General features: G+C 37.3%; 1 protein-coding gene across 2 annotated transcripts in view; it reads left to right on the top strand.

The window, feature by feature from the left end:
* The window catches only part of LOC109439125 (broad substrate specificity ATP-binding cassette transporter ABCG2), a 56287-nt gene extending 36676 nt beyond the window's left edge, over window positions 1-19611 (top strand). For both annotated transcript variants that reach the window (XM_074323715.2, XM_088791866.1), the window contains exons 8-16: window positions 824-928; window positions 1909-2159; window positions 6425-6507; window positions 12174-12263; window positions 13305-13429; window positions 15105-15259; window positions 17034-17123; window positions 17957-18039; window positions 19414-19611. In XM_074323715.2, the coding sequence (XP_074179816.2) occupies window positions 824-928; window positions 1909-2159; window positions 6425-6507; window positions 12174-12263; window positions 13305-13429; window positions 15105-15259; window positions 17034-17123; window positions 17957-18039; window positions 19414-19561 (1130 nt within the window). In that variant the 3' untranslated portion in view covers window positions 19562-19611. The remainder of the gene's footprint in view (window positions 1-823; window positions 929-1908; window positions 2160-6424; window positions 6508-12173; window positions 12264-13304; window positions 13430-15104; window positions 15260-17033; window positions 17124-17956; window positions 18040-19413) is intronic.
* Window positions 19612-23971: the final 4360 nt, after the last annotated feature.

Below are 23971 nucleotides of genomic sequence, written 5' to 3'. Positions count from 1 at the left end.
GAACATTTTTGGAAAGGCCTTAAAATACGCCTAAATATTTGTGTTCTTGACTGCGCTACAGATCAGGTTTAATCATTATTTTCCCTTCCATGGGATGTTGTTCTGACTTTATGAGGGTTCATGGAGATGCTGCTTCCTTTTCTAGTAAAATTAGATTGGAGTGGATATGAGTGACTTACAGTCAGTAGAATGACTACTCCTGAGCCTGACTTTGATGGGCCAACATTTCTGACAGTTTTGGGCTGCTTGGTTGTATTTCAGATGGAAAGGTGTAATATTTTTTTATGGCTGATGCAGTCTGCTTTATTTTAGAGATATTTGAATATGATTATAGGTCACGGTCCATGAAATTTGTTAATGTTGAATCCCTATCATTTAAAATAGTCAAGCATTTATATGTGACTGGTGAGTATAAGGGAGGTGATGCTAAGAGTCAGACAATAGGCCAAGATGAGTTCAGAAGCTCTGGCTTAAGAAGTGAATGTAATCCTTCAGGTGGGCGGTGCTACTCACGTCCTCTTGAGATTCCTGCTTTGGTAGTTTGTTCTCTGTATTTGAATTCCAGCTGCACAATAGAACACAATTTGGACCTGAATTTGGTCGGTGGAGAAGCACCCTACTATAGTGGGTGCTGGAATTCCTGCAGGCCCTTGGGGAACTCAAACAGAGCACGCCCTGGCTCTTCACAAACACAGTCCTGCTGCGCCTTCTCTGGCTTTGCTCTTTGCCCTGCTTTAGGAACGTTAGTCCTACGTGCAGCTTTCTTTTCTTTTTCAACATGTATATTGTTTTTCTCATGTAGTGAAGTTGCCTTCTTTTGTAGGTCACCACTGTGAGTCCTATAATAACCCTGCAGACTTCTTTCTGGATGTCATTAATGGAGACTCCTCTGCTGTGATATCAAACAGAGAGGATGAAGACGGTGAAGGTATGTGAATCTGTCCAGAGTCACAGATTATCACCTGATTTTCCTGAAGACTAGCAGTGTGGTAGCTCATTAAAATGTAGCTTTGTGAATTTACATTATTAACACTCCCCTCTCGTGTCAGTTGTCTTAGTGTGTTCAGGCTGCAGTAAGAAGAATACTACAGACTAGGTGACTTATACAACAAACATTTATTTCTCAAGTTATGGAGGCTGGGAAGTCCAGGATCAGGGCGCCAGCAGATTCTGTGTCTGTTGAGGTCCAGCCTCCTGGTTATAGGTGGGCGACCATCTTCTTGTTGCCTCTTCCCATGGTGGAAGCAGGGAGGGAGCTCCCTGAGGCCATTTCTAAGGGCACTAACCCCATTCAGGAGGGCTCCACCCTGATGATGTCATCATTCCTCAAAGGCCCCTCCTTCAAATGCCATCACACTGGGGATTGGCTTTCAGTATATGAGTTGTGGGGGGGACACAAACATTCAGTCTGTAGCACCAGCCAACACAGGTATTGTTGTCCATGAATGTGATAAGTATTTTTGATGTAATTTATAAATGAGCATATATCTGATAGTGTCAGTTCTAAGGGGAGCTTCTATTAAAAAAATATACTCATTGTTTATGTAGTGTTTTGAAATGAGAAACATGACACTATATACATTTTGCACATAGTAGAAAGGAAAGATGAGGTCTTTATATGAATAATGAAAACTCGCTGTGGTAAGACGTTTATTTTAGGAGAGTCAGGGTACAAATATTATAGTTAGGAAAAGGTCAGTGGGTTTGCTATATCCATGTTTATGGAAGTAGTCAGGCCAATTAACTATATTTTTCTAATGTGTAAGGCAATGACTTACCTAAAAAAAATTTATACTCAAGCTTTAGGATTAAGGAGTTAGAGTAGAATCTAAGAATGGGGTTACATAAAAATGTGCTAAATCAGTTATATTGTTAATCTTTCCCTCTCTATCCACTTTTATTTCAAAGCCAAGGAGACTGAAGAGCCATCCAAGAGAGATAAGCCACTCATAGAAAAATTGGCTGAGTTTTATGTCAACTCCACCTTCTTCAGAGACACAAAAGCTGAGTTAGATCAACTCTCAGGGGTTCAGAAAAAGAAGAAGAGTGTAGTCTTCAAGGAGCCCACCTATGCCACCTCCTTCTGTCATCAACTCAAATGGATTTCCAAGCGTTCATTCAAAAACTTACTGGGTAATCCCCATGCATCTATAGCCGAGGTAATCTTACAGATTCTTCTAATTATGCTCTGAAATGCTCATGTAGCAACATTAGATTTTGATACAATATATTTTAGGATTACATTGTCTTCTACTGACAGTTTCACCCCATTCCATTTGGGATATTAAAACAATCAATGGAACAAATAAAACACAATAAAATTTTTACTTATAGAACACTTTTTTTAGTGTTTTTTTTTGGACTACTTAATTCAGAATTGTTTTGTTGATTCAGACAAGCTGTAGTGGATAATTTTTGTAGAGAGAACTTTTGTTTTCAAAATAGTGATGTAAACAAATGTTTAGTCCCAGTTGAGGTTTTCTGGTAGCTGTACATGTTTATTTCCTGATTTAATCAACAAGTTTCTTGATCATGTGCTACATTCAGGAGCTTGTACAGAGCAGTGAACACAATGGATAAAAGTAAAATCCCTGCTTTCCTGGAGCACAGTTTCTTATGAGGAAGGACAGGTGATAAATTCATACAGAAATAAAGTGTCTAGCATGACAGAAGGTTAAAGGGTCTATGGGAAATTTTAAACAGAGAAGTGGAGAAAGGAAGAGAGAAAAAAGAGAAAAGAACAGTTGTGGGAGGGAGACAGGTAAAATGGTTTGGTTTGCATTTTCAATCAAATGCAAAGGTAGTCACAGAAGACTTCACCTAGATGTCAGTGAATGCACCTGAATGGAGGAGGGGCTGGTCCATATCTGAGGGAAGAGCCTGTGTGCAAATGATGTTCCTTATAATTGACCTTCCTCATTTTGGGGTTCTAGTCTTCAGACAGCAGTAGATGCCTAAAACGGTGTACAACTGACAGAAAGGTAGTAAGCGAACGTAACTTCCATTACATAAGGCTATCATTCACTGTCAGATTAACTTTCTCTTCATTAAGATGTAATAATGTTCTTTTACTCTTTTTGCTGACTCTGTTAATGGTAGTTGTTTAATACTCCATATGGATTTTCTGTAATTTTGAAGCCCTCTGCCATACAAAACCTAATATTTCCATTTTATTGGTCCATCCTTTCTAAGGAAATCAATTTAGCCAGTTATTTTTTGGGTTGTTAATTTTATTATCAATCACTGAACCTGTTGACTTCCAAAAGATGTCATGGAGTTGGCTCTATTACTGATTTCTTACCACGTGCACCATAATTTTCATACTTCAGTACTGTTGTTTTTGAAGTATTAATACCTAGAGGGATCTAGAGCCTAGATCCCTCTTTGGAATGTACTGCTATTGCTCCAAACATTTTTGGGACTTGTTATTTGACATTTCTGTCAGAACCTGAGCACGTTTGTGTACTATCAATCAAGGGTAAACTTTTGTTCTTTCAGAGTAGATTTGATGTTATTTGGAAACAAGTCTAGTGAATCATGTCAACCTGGTTTCCCATTGGTCAACAGTGAGATGATGTAACGGAGTTGATTCTTCAGTGTAATTCATGCATTAGAATTTTTTACTTGGAAAATAAATTTCTCTTGCCTCCAAGTGGTTTATGAGTGTACTATCCAAGTATATGGCAGTTCTGAGCAGGGTGTGATTAGAATGTGGAAATATTTCTAATACACCACGATTCTGCATCTTTTGGTGCTCGAGTTCCTTCAGCTGCAAACCCCAGGCCTAGTGTCTCCAAGTTGCCTGTTCAGCCTACTTGCCTCCTCAGTGAACTCAGTTCCACAAAAGGAATTCAAAAATGTTCAGAGCAGTGGTGACCTCATACAATAGGGATAGAACCTTGCATGTCCCTGAGCATCTGCTTAACTGGAGCAGCTCTTGTTCAGGTTTTTGAATATTGGTATATTAGCTTAGGTCAGAAGTATGCCAGTTATTTTTGTAAAGGGGCAGGTAGTGAATATTTTATGCTTTGCAGGTCATATGGTGTTTGTCTCATGTAGTAATCTCATCCATTTTAGTGGCTGCCATAGATGATATAATGCATAAACAAATGAACATGGCTGTGCTCCAATTAAACTATTCATTGACACTGAAATTGAATTTCATGTAAATTTCATATGGCAAGAAATATTCTTCCCTTTCTTGTTCAATCATTACAAAAGTATAAAATGCCATTCTTATCTCATAGACTGATCAAAAATAGCCAACGGGCCTTATTTGGTGTGTGTGCTATAGCTTACTGACCCTTGGTTTGGGTTTTTAATTTTGCAAGTATGTCATTTGCTTCTCTAGGTGTTTGAACATGTAGCTATGAAAACGTTTTATGGCTTCTGGCTCATAAATCTTGTGTCTGTTGTCTTAGAGACTTACTTGGTTTTGAACTAGTTATCTACGTGAATCAGACTTTGCTTCTGAGAATGCATTTAACCAAAAGTATTTGGAAAATATTGGCATGAATAGATTACCTGTATAAGAAGATTTAATGTTCACTTAATGTTACAAGGCATTTCTAATCTTACCAATTTGGAAACATTGTCTTATCTCTTGGAAGATTCATTGTTTTTATCAGCATATTAAACATTTGACTGGAAAACTTTTTTAGGGACAGCCTTAAACATCAATTAGAACTCACCTTGAGAAATGTTGGTAAACACATTTGAACAAAGAATCATATATGTAGGGAATTCTTTTCTTTCCTTTTTTTCCCCCCTGTTCAAAATAGTGGCGAGATACACACACAGGGTGTTTTTCTCTGATGTGTTGTGCAGCATTTACTTTGTTTGTTTTCTCTTAATGAAAGAAAGAATAACATAGATGCACCTTGTAAAAGCGTGACAGTATTGTGGGATTAACTGTTTCGTCAGTATGTTTGAAAGCTGACTTTGAAAATACTTTTAGAACTTTGCGACCTGTAGGAAACATCCCAATGGTAATGCTGATCATATGTTAGTATAAGATATCAAGTTCGAATGCAAAAGAAACAAAGCATGTGGAGTATGCAGTTAAAAAAAATCTTGATATTCTTAAAGTTATACTGTGTGAAATTATAGACTTATATAGAGCATGCTTATATGTTGATGGAATCATCCTAATTTGTTTTGGAAACTTGATCTGTTGACGTGATGTACCGTGTTCTCTGAGGGTAATTAAAATATGCCAGGGCAATAGATTTTTTTCAAAATTTTTTCTGTTTTATTAGCAAGGGAATTTTTAAGGCCGTCTCAAATCATATGCTTTCCAGACTCTGGTCTTCACAAACTAGCCTTCACAGATCGTGATCCTTTTTCAATTTAAATTTGGTTTGCTTCATGCCAAAGGTGTGCTTGACAAGTTACTTCAAGTCTTGATATCATTGTACTTGTAGTCCTGATTTGTTTTTTTTTTAACTTTGAAGGTTCCAAGACACAAGGTTAGATATTTTGTTTTCTTTAAAATTTCCTTAAGTAAATTATATCATTATATAACCTTTAACCCTTTCCTGGTAGAAGTGTCCTTCAGAGACCATTTCATCAATCTTGAAAATAAGTGATGTTTACTTAGTTTTCTTAGCACTCATCCAACACACTGAGTAAGTGACAGTAGGCCAGCATGGCAAACAATTGGCGGCTTAGTTCTACACTGTGGGCCGTGGGCCCTACAGGCTGAAGTTGCTGGAGAAGTGACAGGAGACTGGGTCATGGAAGCACTTGGGAGCCCTCAGGGAAAGCTGACTGAATGCTTTGGTGACAGTGACAATGCAGTGACTTTTCCATGCAATGTGGGCTCTCCCTAGGAGGATAGGCAGGCATCCCCAGCTCACCCCTACTTTCTTTTTGTGCAAAATTCCATTGTCAGATATTTTATGTGTGCTTTAAAATTTTTATTTAGCTTCATACTAAGAGTAAAGATATCCTGTTTTTACTCGACCTCTTGAAATATAAAACTATGCATGTTCACTACCAGAAAATTTGAGAGGTCAGGCCAGAAATGATTGTCATTTCAAGTTGATTTTATTCCCGAAATGACTCTGTTATCGCTTGCACTGCTCTCCTACTCTGTGTGGCATTCCAAGTACCCGTAGCCTGAACTGGACCCTGAACTGCCAGTGCCACGGAAGCACTGGGAGGAACCGTAACTTTTCCCGTAGTCTCCTTTGTTCTCCTGACAGGCCCCCCAACACACAGAGAAGTTGTTTTTTATTTTAATTTAGACAGCAGTCTAGTAATACACACTGTTTCATATTGATTCTAAAGGGTTTTTGCCAAGCCATTTAAATTATCTATCTTAATGGAGTGATTTGATTATAGCTGTATATATTATAATAATAAATAGTGAGTTGTTTTTACTTTTAATTGAAACTCTTCCTTTTTTTTTCTTTTGGAAAAGATAATTGTAACAATCTTCCTGGGACTGATTATAGGTGCCATTTTCTATGATCTTAAACATGACCCTACGGGAATCCAGAATAGGTAAGTAAATTTAGATACTGACTTTTAGAAAGTCCTATTACTTTTTTCAAGGTTATGAGAATCTATTAAGAGTTTGAATTTCAGATAAGTACTGCAGAAATTGAGGAGTAGGGTAAGTCAGTGAGCTGAAGGCTTAATGGAAAAGTTAATTTTCCTGTATACATATATAGTGATAAAATATACAGAACATAGAATTTAACCTTGTAACCAGTTTTAAGTGTACTGTTAAGTGTCATTAATTACATTTACATTGTTTTGCAACCATCCAACTCCAGAACTTATTTTTTTTTTTTTTTTTTCGTTTTCCCAAAATAAATCTGTGTACCCATGAAACAAAAACTCTTCATTTTCCTTTCCCCATTTCCTGGAAACCACCTTTATACTTTCTTTCTCTGAATTTGACTCCTCTAGGTATCTCATATAAATGGAGTCATACAGTGTTTGTCCTTGAGTGACTGGCTTATTTCCCTTAGCATAATATCTTCAAGGTTCATCCATGGTGTAGCACATGTCAGAATTATTTCCTTTCAAAGTCTGAATAGTGTTTCATTTTAAGGATATATCACATTTTGTTTATCCATTTACCTACCCATGGACACGGGTTGTTTCTACCTTTTTGGCTGTTGTAATTAATGCTGATAGGAACATATGTGTACAGATAACTCTCTGTTTGAGTCTCTGCTTTAAATTCTTGTGGGTGTATACTGAGAATGGAGTTACTGGATCATTTCATAATTCCATTTTTTTTTTTTTTTAAGAACCTCCATCCTGTCTTCTACAGCTGTACTATTTTGCAATTCTCAGCAGTGTATCAGGGTTTGATTTCTTTCCAATTGGTCAATACTTGTTATTATCTTTTTTTTTCTTGCTTTATAATAGACACCCCAATTATTGTGAAGTGGTATTTTCTCACTGATGTTTTGATTTCCCAAATGATTAGTGATGCTGAGCATCTTTTCATGTGGTTATTGGTCTTTTGTATGTCTTCTTTGGAGAAATGTCTATTGAAGTTGTTTGCCCATTTTTAATTGGATTTTTTTTGTTGAGCTGTAAAAGTTCATTATATATACTGGATATTAACCCCTTATTAGATGTAAATTTAGACATCGTCTGCCGTTCTGTAGGTTGTTTTACTCTGTTGATAGTGTCCTTTGATACAAAAAGTTTTACATTTTCTCATAGTTCATTAGTTTTTTCTTTTGTTGCCTGTGAGTTAATTTCCTTTCTGTTTTTTGATTTATTTGACGTGGGGACATGGATCAAATTCAGTTTCTTTCTAACAGTAATATGGATTACCACGTTGAAAAGAATTAGAATACGTTAAATTAACAAAAACTGGTTAGTGTTATAAAATAAATTCTTCTAATTTAGAAGGAATTTCACTGTCTACTAGTTCTGAAACATTATGCACATTATTGTAGTCTTAGATGAGAAACTTAACAAATTGAGCTGAATTGTTGCTGTGTCCTGTGTTTCTAAAATTAGCTTTCAGTTTTGAAATTCATATTTACTTTGATATTAGGCTTTTTTGTGTGTGGCTATGATATATGATTAACACTTGCGTCAGTGTACCTTCCCCAGTTTCAGTCACAATGTGCTCTTAGAACTATTGTTGCATGATGAGACTTTGTAATGGGCTCAGGTGTGCTGTGAATACAGGTGCTCAGCAAGTTGGCAGACCGCGGAGTTCTCCTTTGCTTTGTGTATTTAGAGCTGCTCTGTGCCAGCACTGTGCTCCCTGCTTTCCATCCATGGCCTCAGGTTACCCTCCTGCCCGAGAGGTGGGTGGTTTATCCCCATTTTACTATTGGGAGAAACTTTCAGTGGCTTCAATGGAATCTATTTTGATGTCTGGAAAAGGGTGATTGTTTATGAAAGAAAGAAAAAGCATGAAAACCTCACTCAGGTAAAACATTTCCTGAATGGAATCAGACAGTGTTCCTCTACAATGAAATTTTTATGGCAGCTCCTTTATAGAGTTAGGTCATCATTTTTCTCTTTACCTACCTTGGTGGCTGTGTTCTTCTCTGTTTCCAAACCTGCTATTAATTGGTGGTTTGTACCTTGGTAGATGCCATATTTTCACCTAGTGCAGAATACTTATCACAGGATCTAGAGCCCATGAACCTTTTGTGTTGTCCAGCGGGAAGCATTTGGAACAAAATATTGGGACACCTGTCCTCCACTGAAATTTTAAAGAAGACCTGGAAATGTAGCCATTAAAGATCATGGTAGAAGAATTCAGAGAAATAAAAAAGAGCTTTAGCTGTCTCTTCCAATGTTTTCTGGAGAAACAGGGCATTGGATTTATTTTAATTTGTATTTTGATTTAAGTTGCTACCAATTTTTCATAACTTGAAATTGCTCATGAGGACAATGGTTTTCTTCTCTTCTTTGGGAATGATTTATCCCAGGGAGATGCTCATTCTCCTCTTTCTCTAACCTGTACAACTGACAAGCTGGGTTCTAATCATGTGTAGTCTATGAGCTTCTTGGAACTAATGGTTACCTTACGGGGTTGTGGTGATAGCTAAACAACTTAATGTGTATTAAGAGAAAAGGTATGTAACCTACAATCAGTATTAATCTACCCAGCAAAGCTATCATTTAGAATTGAAGGACAGATAAAGAACTTCCCAGACAAAAAAAAGCTAAAGGAGTTCATCACCACCAAACCACTTTTACAAGGAATCTTAGAGGGATGTCTTTAAGACAAAAAAAAAAAAAAAAAAGATAAAAAATATGAATAATAAAATGGCCGTCAGTACATATCTATCAATAATGACTTTCAGTATAAATGGATTAAGTGCTCCAATCATAAGATAGGGTGGCTGAATAGATAAGAAAACGAGACCCATACACATGATGCCTGTTAGAGAATCACTTCAGATCAAAAGGCAAACACAAAGTGAAAGTAAAGGGATGGGAAAAAGACATTTCATGAAAATCTGGAAAAAACAACTGAGGTAGTAATACTTATACCAGACAAAATAAACTTTAAAACAAAGGCTATAACAAGAGACAAGGAAGACCCCAGTAATCCCACTTCTGGGTATTTATCCAAAGAAACTCCAAATGCTACATTGAGGGGACAAATGCATCCATCTGTTCATTGCAGCATTGTTTACAATGGCTGAGATGTGGAGGTATCCTGGGGGTCCATCGATGGATGAGTGGATAAAGAGGAGGTGGTACATATATACAATGGAATATTGCTTGGCCATGAAGGGGAGTGGGTTCTCGCCATCTATGGCAGAATGGATGGACCTGGAAGGTACTGTACTGAGTGGAGTATGTCAGTATGACAGAGAAAGACAGCTGCAATGTGATTTCACTTATATCTGGAATCTAAAGAACAAAACAAAACAAACTCATAGATACAGAGAACATTTTGATGGGTGCCAGATGGGTGGAAGGGTTGGGAGTGAATATAAAATGGTAAAGGATTAAAAAGTAAATATTGGTTGTGACACAGTATTTATAGCAGAAAAAATATAGTCAATAACATTGTAATAACTATGTATGGTGTCAGATGGGTACTAGATTTATCGGGGTGATAGATGGGAGGGGGTTTGGGGGACAGAGTAAAAAGGTTGAAGGGATTAAGAAATACAAACTGATAGTTACAAAATAGTCATGGGGATGTAAAGTCAAGCATAAAGAATATAGTTGATAATATGGTAATAACTATGTATAGTACCAGGTGGGGACTAGACTAGTCAGGGGCTTACTTCTTCAAGTGTACAAATGTCTAACCACTGTGCTGTACACCTGAAATTAATATAAAATAATATTGACTGTCAAAGTAAATAAAGTAGAGAAAAGAGAAAAGTTATTTAAAAATATATTTGGATCCATAATTAGATATTATAGACAGGGATTACCACCTTAAATCAAATATATTAAATACTTTAACAATAAAAACTATATTTTCTATAGAATAACTTACCTTATGAATTAGAAGTAATTCATGAAAGACTTAACAAATTGAACTGAATGTAGATATGTCCTATGTTTCTGAAACTAGCTTTTACTTTGAAATTAGGCTCTTTTTGGTGTTTCTGTAAACTTGCATAGCTGCATGTGCACTCTGTCTGCCTTTTCCACTTATCCATTATTGTATAAACATTTACTTTTAAGATAGCTTGTTACCTAAGTTATTTATAATTATAATTTTGGTGTTAAAAACAATTACTGAGTGTCTTTTGGCCCTTTGGGGGTTGTACACTTGAGTTTACATTTTTTTAAAACACTGTCTTAATTTTGTATCATTTAAATAATGTTTACTTCATCTTTTCTTGTTTCAACTCACATCCTCAATGTTAGTTAAAGTGTTTGGTTATGAAGGTATTCCTAACACTGTTTCAGGGCTGTGTCATGCTATCGTAAAATTTATATTTCCATCAAAGTGTCAATAAACTGTGTGCTTTCCTTTTTAAACCTTAATTATTTTACCGAGAGAGAAGCATTAATAGTCATTCTTTAATTACACATGCACAAATTCATTTTTCCTTCATAAGCATGATCTGCTTTCTTTTTGAGCATGTGGGAAGTAATGTTGGTGATGTGTTGTCAAGGTTTTGCTGATGATTATGTGGTAAAAGCATGTAGTAAGGTATCGACGGGGGTTTCCCTCCACTCTTTCATTTTGCCTCCTCATGTCTTAGTGTTTTTACTCAACTTTGAAAAAGTGGTTAATAGAGCTTTTTAACCTTTGCAGGCTTTATTTGGTTGGTTTTTTGTTCATACATTGGGACTGGTAGTCAGTGTTTTTGTTAGTTAAAACTCAAAGCGATAGTACTTTTAACACCTATGTAATCCTCAGCTTGGGTTCCATAACAAGACTCCTAGGCGGGGTAGCTTAAACAACAGAAGTTACTTCTTACCCTTCTGGAGATCTGGGTGCCAGCATGGTTGGGCTCTGATATTTGCCGTCTGCTTGCTTGCTGCCCCTCCTGCTGTGTCCTCAGTGATGCAGACAGAGCTCTGAGGTCTCTCCCTTTCCTTCTAAGGGTGCTAATCCCTTCATGAGGACCCCACACTCATAACTTCATCTAAACCTAATCACCTTCCAAAGACAACACCTCTAACTACTATGTTAAATAAGTCCTAGCCGGACAATCAGCTCTAATGTGTCTTTTGGAACAAAAATTAATATAAGACCCAGTATTCTATTCTGTTCTATTCTATTCTAGTATTATATTATATTATATTATATTATATTATATTATATTATATTATATTATATTATATTATATTATATTATACCTGGTCTTATATTATAGTAAAATAAGACTGGGTTTTATATTAATTTTTGTTCCAAAAGATGCATTAGAGCTGATTGACCGGCTAGGTCTTATTTTCAGGGAAACATGGTATCATCACGTTCAGGGTTAAGGCTTCCACATAGGGATTTTGGGAGAACACACTTCAATCCATGGTAACCCAGAACCCAGAATTTCAAACCGTGCTATATAGAGTCCCAGGGGCACCGTGAGGAGACACAGGGATGGTGCAAGACCTGAAAGGGCTCACACTTCCCTCTCTGTTTTGACCAGCATAGTTGTTAACGTTATACCATTTAAAGAAAGAGTATTCTCAGGTAGGAAATTGATGCAGGGATGTTTCATTGATGCAGTGTTTTCATCCCCTTTTTCTCATCGCAGAGCTGGGGTGCTCTTTTTCTTGACAACCAACCAGTGTTTCAGCAGTATTTCAGCTGTAGAGCTCTTTGTGGTCGAGAAGAAGCTCTTTATGTGAGTATGTCTCTGTTCTGAAAGGGGGCTGTCCAGTGTCGGGACTGTTGCTCAAACTGGTCACATCCAATTTCAGACCCCAGATTGCTTCCTGGGGATGACTAGTGTTAATTGAGAAAAAGCAGCCAGAGACTGGAAGGAAAAGCAGGAGCATGTGGGGCCTGAGACCAAAGGAAAAAGGAGATTCAAGATTAGGGCATAGCCAGCAAATGCTAATGATACAGAGAAAGTACGAAATAAAGAGGCTGCAAAGGCTCTTTTGTTTTTAGCAAATACGAAGTCATGATGACCTTCAGAAAAAGTTTGAGGGGCTTGGTAGAAAGAAAGTATTGTGTCGAACATACAATTGAAGGTGGGTGGGTAAAGGTGACAAAGAATATAGGGTAAGCTTAGCCCTCAATGGAAGGAAGAATGGAAAGAGCCAGAAGGCAGCCTTGAAATAAAGTGCAGGCTATTTTCTTTGATGTGTTTTTCGAATTTGGAAGAGACTTCCCTATATTTATATGCTTGAGGAAAGAATGAAGATATTGGTGGAAGAGTTTGGAATCACGGGAAGAGGGGCCTCTAGGACTTCAGAGGGAAGGACTAACCAGGGATTAGTGCACGGAAGTTGTACTTGGGGGTGTGGAGAATAGCAGTGCCACCTTCTTCACAATCAGAAGTGGGGAGAAAGAAAACCCTCTCTGACCACTGGGATCAGCGGCTGACGTGCTCTTCTTCACGTGAGCCAGTGTCGGAAGAGGGAGGAGATGCAGAACCTGTTTACCTGGAGTGGGGGTCCCCAAGGGCAAAGTGGATGCCATTAGGAGGGAGAAGAGGGGTCATTGTACAGAGCTTGGAGGGACGATGTCCCAGGGGAGGGCACCTAAGGTTGGTGCCTCATGCTGACTGGGTGAAAGGGGTGGGTAAACCTGCAGGATGTGAGAAGGTGTCTTTTAGACCCCTGGTGGCCACAGAAATCTGTACAGCAAGTGTTTTCATCATCTGGTCTGCGCCTTCTTAAACTAATGTGGGGTGTATGGTATAATTTTTGTTTTTTAGGCATGAATATATCAGTGGATACTACAGAGTGTCATCTTATTTCTTTGGAAAATTATTATCTGATTTACTACCCATGAGGATGTTACCAAGTATTATATTTACTTGTATCACATACTTCTTGTTAGGTAAGCAATAAGAAAGTATGTGTGTTTAGCCTCCAATGTGAGGGGAAGCTAATTTCTTTTCACAAGCATGTTTTTGGTTCCCAAAAGTATAAACCAAGCTATGAGATAAGGAAGCATCAATCTATTGTGCACACTCTGAAATCTGGTCTCAGAGGACTTTTTTCATGACTTTTCCCAACCTAACTCTTAAACCTATTTATAGAACTATATTTTACTGAGAGGCAGTACGTGTCATTTACAGACATGGAAAGAATTCATGAAAGTATTTGAGACTATGAGGGGGAGCTGGAGCTGAGATATTTATTACCTATCTATGTATATTCTTATGTATATATATCTGTATGTGTGTGTAAAGATAGTGAAAGGTAGCAACTTTTGGTGCATAGTAGTTCAATAAAGTAGTTGTTTGATAAATGTAGACAGATTCATTTGTGCATCGTGTTTAGGCTTCACCCCAGGCTCACTGCCTCAGAATTTCCATGTATTTCCTGATTCATACACATATACCAGAAATACATGTATTTGTTTCAAAACTCTATAAGAGAAGATTCACTGATATAGTTTAAACTTTCATTTTACAAATGAGAGGTGTGTCATAAAGAATTAGGCATAGTATCTAGATCCTCAGACTCCTGACTGGTGGTCTTATGGCTGTTCCAAAATACACAATGGAATACTATTCGGCGGTAAGAAAAGATGATATAGGAACATTTGTGACAACATGGATGGATCTTGAGAGTGTAATGCTGAGCGAAGTAAGTCAGACAGAAAAAGCAGAGAACCATGTTATTTCACTGATATGTGGTATATAAACCAAAAACAACAAAAGAACAAGACAAACAAATGAGAAACAAAAACTCATAGACACAGACAATAGTTTAGTGGTTACCAGAGGGTAAGAGGGGTGGGGGGTGGGAGATGAGGGTTAGGGGGATCAAATATATGGTGATGGAAGGAGAACTGACTCTGGGTGGTGAACACACAATGGGATCTATAGATGATGTAATACAGAATTGTACACCTGAAATCTATGTAATTTTACTAACAATTATCACCCCAATAAATTTTAAAAAATCTTCAAATTGACCCATAATTGTAGCGCATTATAGTGTATAATGCATTTTTATGAAATGTAATTTCACCCCATCCTCAATCCCAAACTCTGTGTTACTTTGTCTCAGAGACTTGGGTTCTGAGGTTCTCCCTCAGGTAGTGAAACTACTGGGAGCTCACGTAATCCTCGTGTTCCCAGTTTCTTCACCAACACAGTTACAGCAAACACTGAATAATGTGGTGATGTCTGGGTGAAAAGGGTGTGCTCCTGACAATTCTCCTTCTCTGAAGAGAAGCCAGTAGAATTCTGACCAGGTGTGCTGCCTCCAGATCTCCATCTCAGGCACTCAGAAATTGTTAATAATTCCACATAAAGAAGCATAGGTGTTACATGGCAAAGTGCTAATGCAGTAAGTATAAAATAGAAAATTGCATGATCATTTTATGCAATTATATGGGGTGGGGGGAGATCAATGAAATTAGTGACCCAGGATGGTTTGGTAGGGGATGAATTTTTTCATTCTGCTATCAGTTTCTCAAAATAGAGTATTATTTGCACAATAAAAAAAACGAGGTACACAGTGACCTAGGCAGTTGGATTAACCCCTTCTGTCTTCCTAAGGATTGAAACCAGTGGTGGAGTCCTTCTTCATCATGATGTTTACTCTGGCGATGGTGGCTTATACGGCCAGTTCTATGTCACTGGCCATAGCAGCAGGTCAGAGTGTGGTATCCATAGCAACACTTCTCATGACCATCTCTTTTGTGTTTATGATGGTGAGTAGAAACAGTGCTTCTCTGAGAAGTAATTATTGCCTCTCGTTCCTTCCTGGTAATTTGCCTTTCATGGAAAATCTGCTTGGAGGATTCTGTAAATGGGACCCTTAGCTTTAAGGAAAGCATATATTAAAGTATAGCTCATATTAGGGAATGTACCAGCTTTTTCTGGACTCTTACCCAGCCTTTTTTGCTCTGTTCCAATATGGTTACTACAACTTTAGTTAACATGTTTTTACAAATGAGATTTTAAATGATGCTTCTTGGTGACATATAGTGAAACCTTGATAAATGGGAACTGCAAAACCCAGAAAATTTTTATTGGAAGATTCCCTTATAAAAACAATAGGTTAATTGCCTAAATTTTATGGTGGTGTTAGTGAACTGTTGTCTTATTTAACGAACAACTGAAATGGTTTGGATGGATCAAATACTTTCCAAGGGAAAAGCTAAGCTCCATGAGAAATAAAACAGTATGTGGTATGGGTCATCTATCTTGGGTACCCTCCTATATTTTGAAAAGGAGTGTTTGAAAAATACTGAAAATTCCAAAGTCCACACAGTACTAAGGCCCCTCCTTTCTGGGTTCTTGACATTCTCTTATATCAATATATCTAGGCATTTTCTTTAATGATTACTTAATCCTAAGCTTACGTGCTCCTAAATTTTGCAGAAACATAGATATATGAACAGGTGAAAGGAACCAGTTGTCACATATCCCCTCCTACATGGAGTAAACAGGAATGCTTAGCCTATTTACTTACTACCCAAGTCCTTTCTGCTAGAGCAGGAGTAGATATCTTTAAAAGTTTGTAATTAGCACAAAAAATTGCTATTGAAAACTACCAATATAAATATTATTGAGAACATGATAATCCTTGTACATATTTCCTAAAATGGCATCCAATAAAGAATATGTCCTTGGATAATATAAAAATGTTTTGTTTGATATGTTAGAGCCTTTGATTATGACTTTAATGCTTTATGCATAAAACTTTTAAAACCATATTTTACTGAGAGATGTTATACACTTGGTTAGATCAAGTTACAATGTGTGTAGTGACACCAGCAGCATTGTCATTGTTATGCCCGTCCCCCATGGCAGTGCCAGTGAGGAGAAGTTTTGTATGAACCTCTTCTTATGTACCTGTCTGTTGCTGGAGCGGTCCTTCCTGGGGTCTCCATTGCAATACTGCTTTTTGTTGCTTTAAATGAAGGTGTTTACCATATTTTATGCTATACTTCACCACGTTATACTGTGTACCAGTCTAGGCTATGGGTTACTTTAGGCATGCGTTCTGAACCCAAAATTGTTCCTAAAGTCATTGGGAGATAGAATGCAAACCCTGTAAACAACAAAGTTTATTGTGTTATGAAGAAGAAAGGGGCATGAGGGGCTCAGGATATGTTCATTATGTCTGTTGGTGGGAACGTACAGTGGTCGTATCATTAGAACAGGCAGTACTCATGGACCTTCCATTGTGCGCAGTCACAGAGAAAGTAAAGCCGTAACAAGGAATTTCTAATTAAAGGAAACACAGATATATTGTCATTCCTTTAAAACCATAAACAACCTCAGCTATAGAGAGGAATATCCATGCAAAGAGGATATGCTGAGTCTTTAGATGAGTGGACAAAATTTCCAGAAAGACTTGGCCCCAGCAGAAGTGTTTACAAGGTTGTACAGTACCTAAAGAGGGTATTCTCTATAGTCTCTAGAATTCTTCATGAAATCACTCCACCAGTCTTGATTCTTCATATTTGCTCTTTGTAGATCTTTTCTGGGCTGTTGGTCAATCTCAAAACAATAGTGCCGTGGCTGTCATGGCTTCAGTACTTCAGCATTCCTCGGTACGGCTATACGGTAAGTTTTCCTCCTCTATTACCGTGGCTGGGTCATTGTTCCCAAGCTGGGAACAACCAAAATAAAGCCTGACCATCTCATGTCCCCAGACAAGGACTTGGAGGTGTTCAGGAAATCATTTGGGGACCAATGAAGGAGAGTTATCTATTAAGTCTTAGGTCACCATGATGATCACCTGAGTTTTCCCCAGTCACCCTGCTGTTTGAGGTGAAGGGTGGGGAGATATGTCATAGTGAAGGAGAAAGATTGACCACTTGTTGTAAAAAAAAAAAATGGGTTTGCTTTTAAGGGCAACAGGAAATAGTTGAGACAATGGGAGACTGTTATTCATATTTTATGCATATATTGAAAGGGAATTTGGAAGAAAAACCAAGACCATATAATATATACAGCCACTATTGGCTTTAGAAAGGTAATCAGCTCCAAAGAATTATAAGTGGTTTTGATTAAAACAGACAATAATGATATAATATGTGTTACCATAAATTAAGAAAAGTTACTGAGTATCACTATATCATCTTAATTGTAGTGTTCACAGTGTTATAACACTGGGGAGAGAAAAACGAAGGAGTTCTGGGGTTACAGCCAGAGGTCTCCCCTCTTGGCCAAATACTTTATTTCCTTTGTATTAGAAGCCAAAATTCACCTCAAGGCCTCTTCATTGCCAGGATAACTCATGTTAGTTACTTTGGTGTGACGAAGATTGTGCATATGAAGTTTGGTTTGTTTTCAGAAATAACAATAAAGATGAAAGTAGAAAGATGGGATTGTGATAATTCTTTGCAAAGTCTTTTAAAACTATTTACCTTGCCCCACTCCCCGTTGTGTTATAGGCTTTGCGGCATAATGAATTTTTGGGACAGAACTTCTGCCCGGGACTCAATGTAACAGCAAACAATACCTGTAGCTTTGCCATGTAAGTTTACACTCAGTGCCGTAATGGGTTTGCTTACTGTGTGGTGTGATGTAGAAAGGCCACTGGGCTCAGAGCTGGTGTGAGTCCCTTCAGGTCTGTGAGTGCTGTGAGCTAAGTTTTCTTATCTGTAATGCGATAAGATAACAAAGATAATTGTTTATTAATGCATGTGAAAGTGCTGTACAATTTGTAGGTATTCTACTACAGTCAGATTGTATTTATGTTGGAGAAATGGTTCTTGTGTGTTGTTTGTTTTGGACCCTTTAAAAGTTCCTTTTGTTGTTTTGATTGTGGGTGTGAGTTTTGATTTTCAGAACATCTGAGTTTGAAATGAGCTGCTTTGGTGTTTTAGCAACGCCTTGCAGTATCCACACTGTATGTCTCATGTGAAGTGTGTGGATCCACAAACACGGCTCCTGGGAGCCCAACCCATGGTCAGGAGTAAGAGCTCAAAGGGCAGCAGAAGCGGAAAGGGGTGAACCTTTTCCTGCCACACTCCACCCACATTGTTCAAGGGTCAGTGTATTGCCAAAAAACCTCTATAAAGAGAAGTATTCTGCCCACTTGTGCTCTTTTTATTTGGGTATGACATTTGTTTTGGAATTAGTAAATGCCAAGAGTCATACAAATATGGTACCAGGTAATAGCTGTGTCTGTATTTTTAGTACCGGGGCTTGTCTCACCTGTGGCAGGTACGGCATCCTGCCCTCCTCCAGCTACAAGGCCTACACCTGATTACGGGGCCTGCTGGTGAGGTCTTGTCGCTGAGCCTCTGAGATGCTCATTCCACTCTTGGTTGCAAGAGCTGAGCAAGTTTAACTGGCAGGAAGCCCTTCCTCGCCTCTCCTCCTAGTTGGAATTCTTAGCCTGCCGTCTTTTGTATGGGTGGTTTGTGGGTAATGAGTTCCCTACAGGGCGTTGATCATTTTTGTGAGAGCGCTAGATGTCACGTGTTAAAGCTGAGGTTTTCCCCATCAGGAGTAAGTGAAAAATTACTTGGTAAATGTTTCTGCCCTTTGAAGAGAGCAGCATCATAGATTTGGAAACAAATGAATCTGGAGAGGCAACCTACTTCAAAGTGTGAGTCTGTGAACCTGACTAAGTTCCTTAAACCTTATCTCTTCATGTCTTGAATGTGTATAATATTTACCCCATTGGATTATATTAGGAATTAACTGAAGCGTTATGTGCAGGTTGCTTAGCATAATATCTAGCAGAATTGTAAGTGCTCATTGTTACCTATTTTATATAAAGGGATAGTTATATAAGGCTTGATAACCTATATGCTTCTTTAACAAAGGAACAATGAATATATTGAGTAAAATTGGACAGATGGTGAGAATGAAGTCACATTCTGTTTCTGTTGCATTTCAGCTGTACCGGTGAGGAATACTTGATAAACCAGGGCATCGACCTCTCACCTTGGGGCCTGTGGAAGAATCACGTGGCCTTGGCGTGCATGATTGTTATCTTCCTTACAATTGCCTACCTAAAGTTGTTATTTCTTAAGAAATTTTCCTAAATTCCTTCTAATTTACATAACTTATCTACAATTAAAATGGAGCACCTTGATTTAAGCATTTAATGGAGTTTTTTTTCTTTCATTTACCATCATACTGTTCTGCAGCCAGAATTATTTTCAACAGAAACTTTCATAGAAATCACATGAGCTGAATTATGCTTGAAGTAACTCAAGTCATAAACTAGTGATACTCTGTACTGCTGATAATATCAGTTAGACAGTTACTAGTTAGACAGTAACCACAAGAGAGAAGTGTAGTTTACTTTATTGACCTAAAGAAGAACTGAATCTAGAATCTCGTGACAAGTTACTAATATCTCTGATATAAGTTTCCTCATCTTTAAAACGAATAGGTGGGTTAGGTGCCCTCTAGCTTTAATATTGCATGAATTTATAAAGTGTCATTATTTAATAAGTAAATAACTAATGTGTTGATGCTGTAATTGAAGTATGAAATCTAAACTATGTTGGAAAAACTCAGTGTTATTTATAATGTAGAAAAGCCATTATGATAGAAAAAGCTTTGATTAGCCGTGTAAGGTGAGTAGGTCTTACTGAGATTTATCTATTGTGGAATTAGACTATCCCAGGGGTCCTGGCTGGGCCTTTGGACTGCTGGTGTAGAGAGCCGGGAACCTGGTGACTTACCCTTCCTGGGGTGGTTCAGTGGTAGGATCTGGGTGTGCATCAGATCACCTGGGAACTTGGCTCAAATGCAGATGTCTGGACCTGCGAGCCCAGCTGCATCCGTATCTCTAGGGCACCAACATAAAGAACTTTATGCCAGGAGTTGGTAATTTCCAAGTTCTTTCCCAGCTCTGTGTATTTTACTTATGATATAATAACTGCTATAACTGGCCCTGTATAGGTTCTTTTCTTCACCACATGTACATCTCATTTATTTTGACATTATTCTAACTTATATACTAATAGGTAAGTATTTTTTAATTTCTTTTTTATTGAGCGGTAATGTAATAAAAAGTACAGTCCATTTATCATAAAAGAATCACATCCATGTAGGTGATTAGAAAGGAATTACCAGTGTGTGGAAGCCTCTGTCAGGCCCTTGTACCAGTCACTACTTCCCCATGTGTCTCTGGGTTATTTTGAAATGAAGCGTGTATACTCCCCTCTGTGCTATCATGAGAACATCACTGTAGCTCAGTTTTGTGTTCCTGTGTGGGTAGGTACAACCTTAATTATATCCCCTCTCCTCCTTTTCATAAACTATTAGATTTGGAATAATTTTAGATTTACAGAAAAGTTACAAGGTAGTGTAGAATGTTCCCATGTACCCTTTGCCCAGCTTCTCTTAATGTTAACACTTTATATACCATTTTATATGTCAAAACTAAGAAGTTAACATTGGTACATTATTGTTGATTAAACTGAGCACTTTATTCATGTCACCACTTTTCCATTAATACTCTTTTACTGTGCCAGGATCCAGTTCAGGTGATCACATTGCATTTAATCTCATTTTTAAAAGTTAGTATTTTTCAGTATTACATGAATTAAGTTAACTGAGGATCACCAGCGTGTAGACCCCCCGTGACTGGTCATGTTGGAATGTCATTTAGCATAAGCAGGTGCCCTGCCATATTGTTGCTGCATCATTCTAGGGACATAGCATTCCATTTTCTCTTTGAATTTTAAGGAACATTTTTCTTTTGTTTTTGATGACGTTTAATTAATACATCATCTTGTAACACATTATCACATTTTCTTTTTACCTGTTTATTATATAACCATCAGGGTTAATCAGTTTTTCCTGTTGTTGGTATAGTTCCTTCTTTCAACATAACCCTGTCTTACTCACAGTTCTCTGTATACGCTATTCCTCACATAGGAACAAACATTAACAGAGAACTCTGTATATATACATATGTAGATATACACAGAGAGAAATATATATCTATACTTTATACACTAAATATACTTAAGAAATAAAATAAGAACAAAATAAGAAAACAAAACAGAAACTCATGAAAATATATATACTTAAGAAATAAAAAAGCCAAAAATATTAACACTACCCATTTTAAAACTAATAAGAATTAAATATATCTTATTATACTTACCTTCCCTTTGTATTACAGTTATATTTTTTATATAATTCTGTTTTAATTATTATGGTAAGAAACATACATAAAATTTACCATCTTAAACGTTTTTATGTTAACCATTTTAAAAACAATAAGTATTCGTAAAAGCATAAGTCCTATAAAATAGAAAGAATAATATTATAGAAATTCACTTCAGAATATGTCTATATTCTTTTGAATTTTGTTCTTCTTGTATGTCAGAAGAACTAATCTATATTGGAGAGGATAAATTAATTACTTTGGTTTAAAATAAAAGAAACGTCAGGATACACAAATGTTAGCTATATTTTCACTCCTGCAGTAGCTGTCATTGGGCTTTCAAAAAAGAGTGCAAGAAAACCTGGTATGGAAGGCTCCTTGGCGCATTGATTGACGTAATAAGAAAGAAAGGAAAAATGAAAAGTGGGTAGGTTGAGAGGGTTGTCAAAAAGGGACCTGACTTGTTCATCTGTTTCCTCATCTTTGAAGCCATTCTTCATGGTCTTTAGCTTTGATTTTATTAACTTCAATACCATTTACATATATTTGAAACGTAGCATTATTTATATTTATAAGACATCTTCAGGACACTCCAGTGCTTGCTCAGTGGGCCCCAGAACAGACTAGTCAAGGTAGCAGGGATGGAGGGTGCTCATGGTCCAACAGCGTGGGCTCTCACCACTGCTGATCTTCTGGTAGCAACTACTGATGCCTGAGCTGTCAGTGGCAGGAGTTGATGCTAAGCTCTCCATATGGCTCTGTCCTTTAGAACAGCCAGGCATTTGGTGACAAGCTGAAAACATGCAATACCTATTGTCCCTGAAGTCTGTGAGAATCACTGTCTTGGGCTATGGGTCCTACTGGTGGCTCTAACTTTATAGAAATTCTGTGCTTTCTGTTTTAGTTTGCAGGCCCTGTTGCAGAACTGTAATGTTTTATCATATCTCTTGTACACTCTGTCAAAGGAAGTTTTCTTTTCAATGTAGCAGTAGGATTATAGGAGGTCATTGGCTTGAGAGCATGTCCAAGTTATTGTAGGGTGAATATTTTTGACTGATATTCATGGTAAAAAACATATTCATATTGCATATTGATATTACAACCCATTTCTTATATGCACACAAATAATCCAAACAAGTATCATGTAGTGAATTCTGAATTTTTGAAAATAGGGTTTAAGTAAAACTATTTTATAGGCTCGCCAATAAAGTGAATATGTAATCAATAAACACTTCCAAAAGGTTATATAATTTTATATGCCCTTTACTTATTTTTAGTGTCCTTTTTGATAAATTATATAGTTATGCTGCTAATATTGCTTTTTTTGATTGATGAGTGTTTTACTTATTTAATATGATTTTTTAAAAAATATAGCTAACATACAGTATTAAATTAGTCTCAGGTGTACACCATAGTTATTCAACATTTATATACCTAAAGAAGTGATCACCATGATAAGTCCAGCATCCATCTGACACTGTATCACCCTATCACAATATTATTGACTATATTCTCTATGCTCTACATTATATCCCCATAACTTATTTGATTTATACCTGGAAATTTGGACTTCTTATTCCCCTTCAGTTCCCCTCCTCCTTTTTAATGTTTCAATTACAGTCGACATTCAATATTATATTCATTTCAGGTGTACAGCATAGTAGATATTTATATAATTTCAGAAATGATCCCCCTGACTAACCTAGTTCCCACCTGGCACTATGCATAGTTACTGCCATATTATTGACTATATTACCTATGCTTTACTTTATATCCCTATGACTATTTTGTAACTACTAATTTGTACTTCTTACTCCCTTCACCTTTTTTACCCTGCCCCCAACCCCTTCCCATCTATCACTCCAACAAATCTAGTACCCATCTGACACCATAGATGGTTATTAAAATATTATTGACTGTAATTTTTATGCTAAGCCCTACATTCGCATAACTACTTTGTAACAACCAATTTGTACTTCTTAATTCCTTTCTCTTTTTTCACCCACCCGCCTACCCCCTCCCATTTTGCAACCATCAAAATGTTTTGTGTATCTATGAGTTTGTTTTGTAGTTTATTTTGTTTTTTAGATTCCACATATAAGCGAAATCACATTACATCTGTCTTTCTCTGTCTGACATTCCACTCAGCACAATACTCTCCAAGTCCATCCATGCTGCCACAGATGGCAAGAACCCATTCCCTTCCATGGCCAAGCAATATTCCATTGCATATGTGTACCACCTCCTCTTTATGCATTCATTTATCGACGGGCACCCAGGCTGCCTCCACATCTTAGCCATTGTAAACAATGCTGCAACGAACATA

The sequence above is a fragment of the Rhinolophus sinicus genome, chromosome 1, assembly GCF_057876585.1.
Source record: "Rhinolophus sinicus isolate RSI-liver-muscle chromosome 1, RSI-T2T, whole genome shotgun sequence".
NCBI classification, from domain to species: Eukaryota; Metazoa; Chordata; class Mammalia; order Chiroptera; family Rhinolophidae; genus Rhinolophus; species Rhinolophus sinicus.
This window is presented reverse-complemented; position numbering and strand designations above follow the sequence as displayed.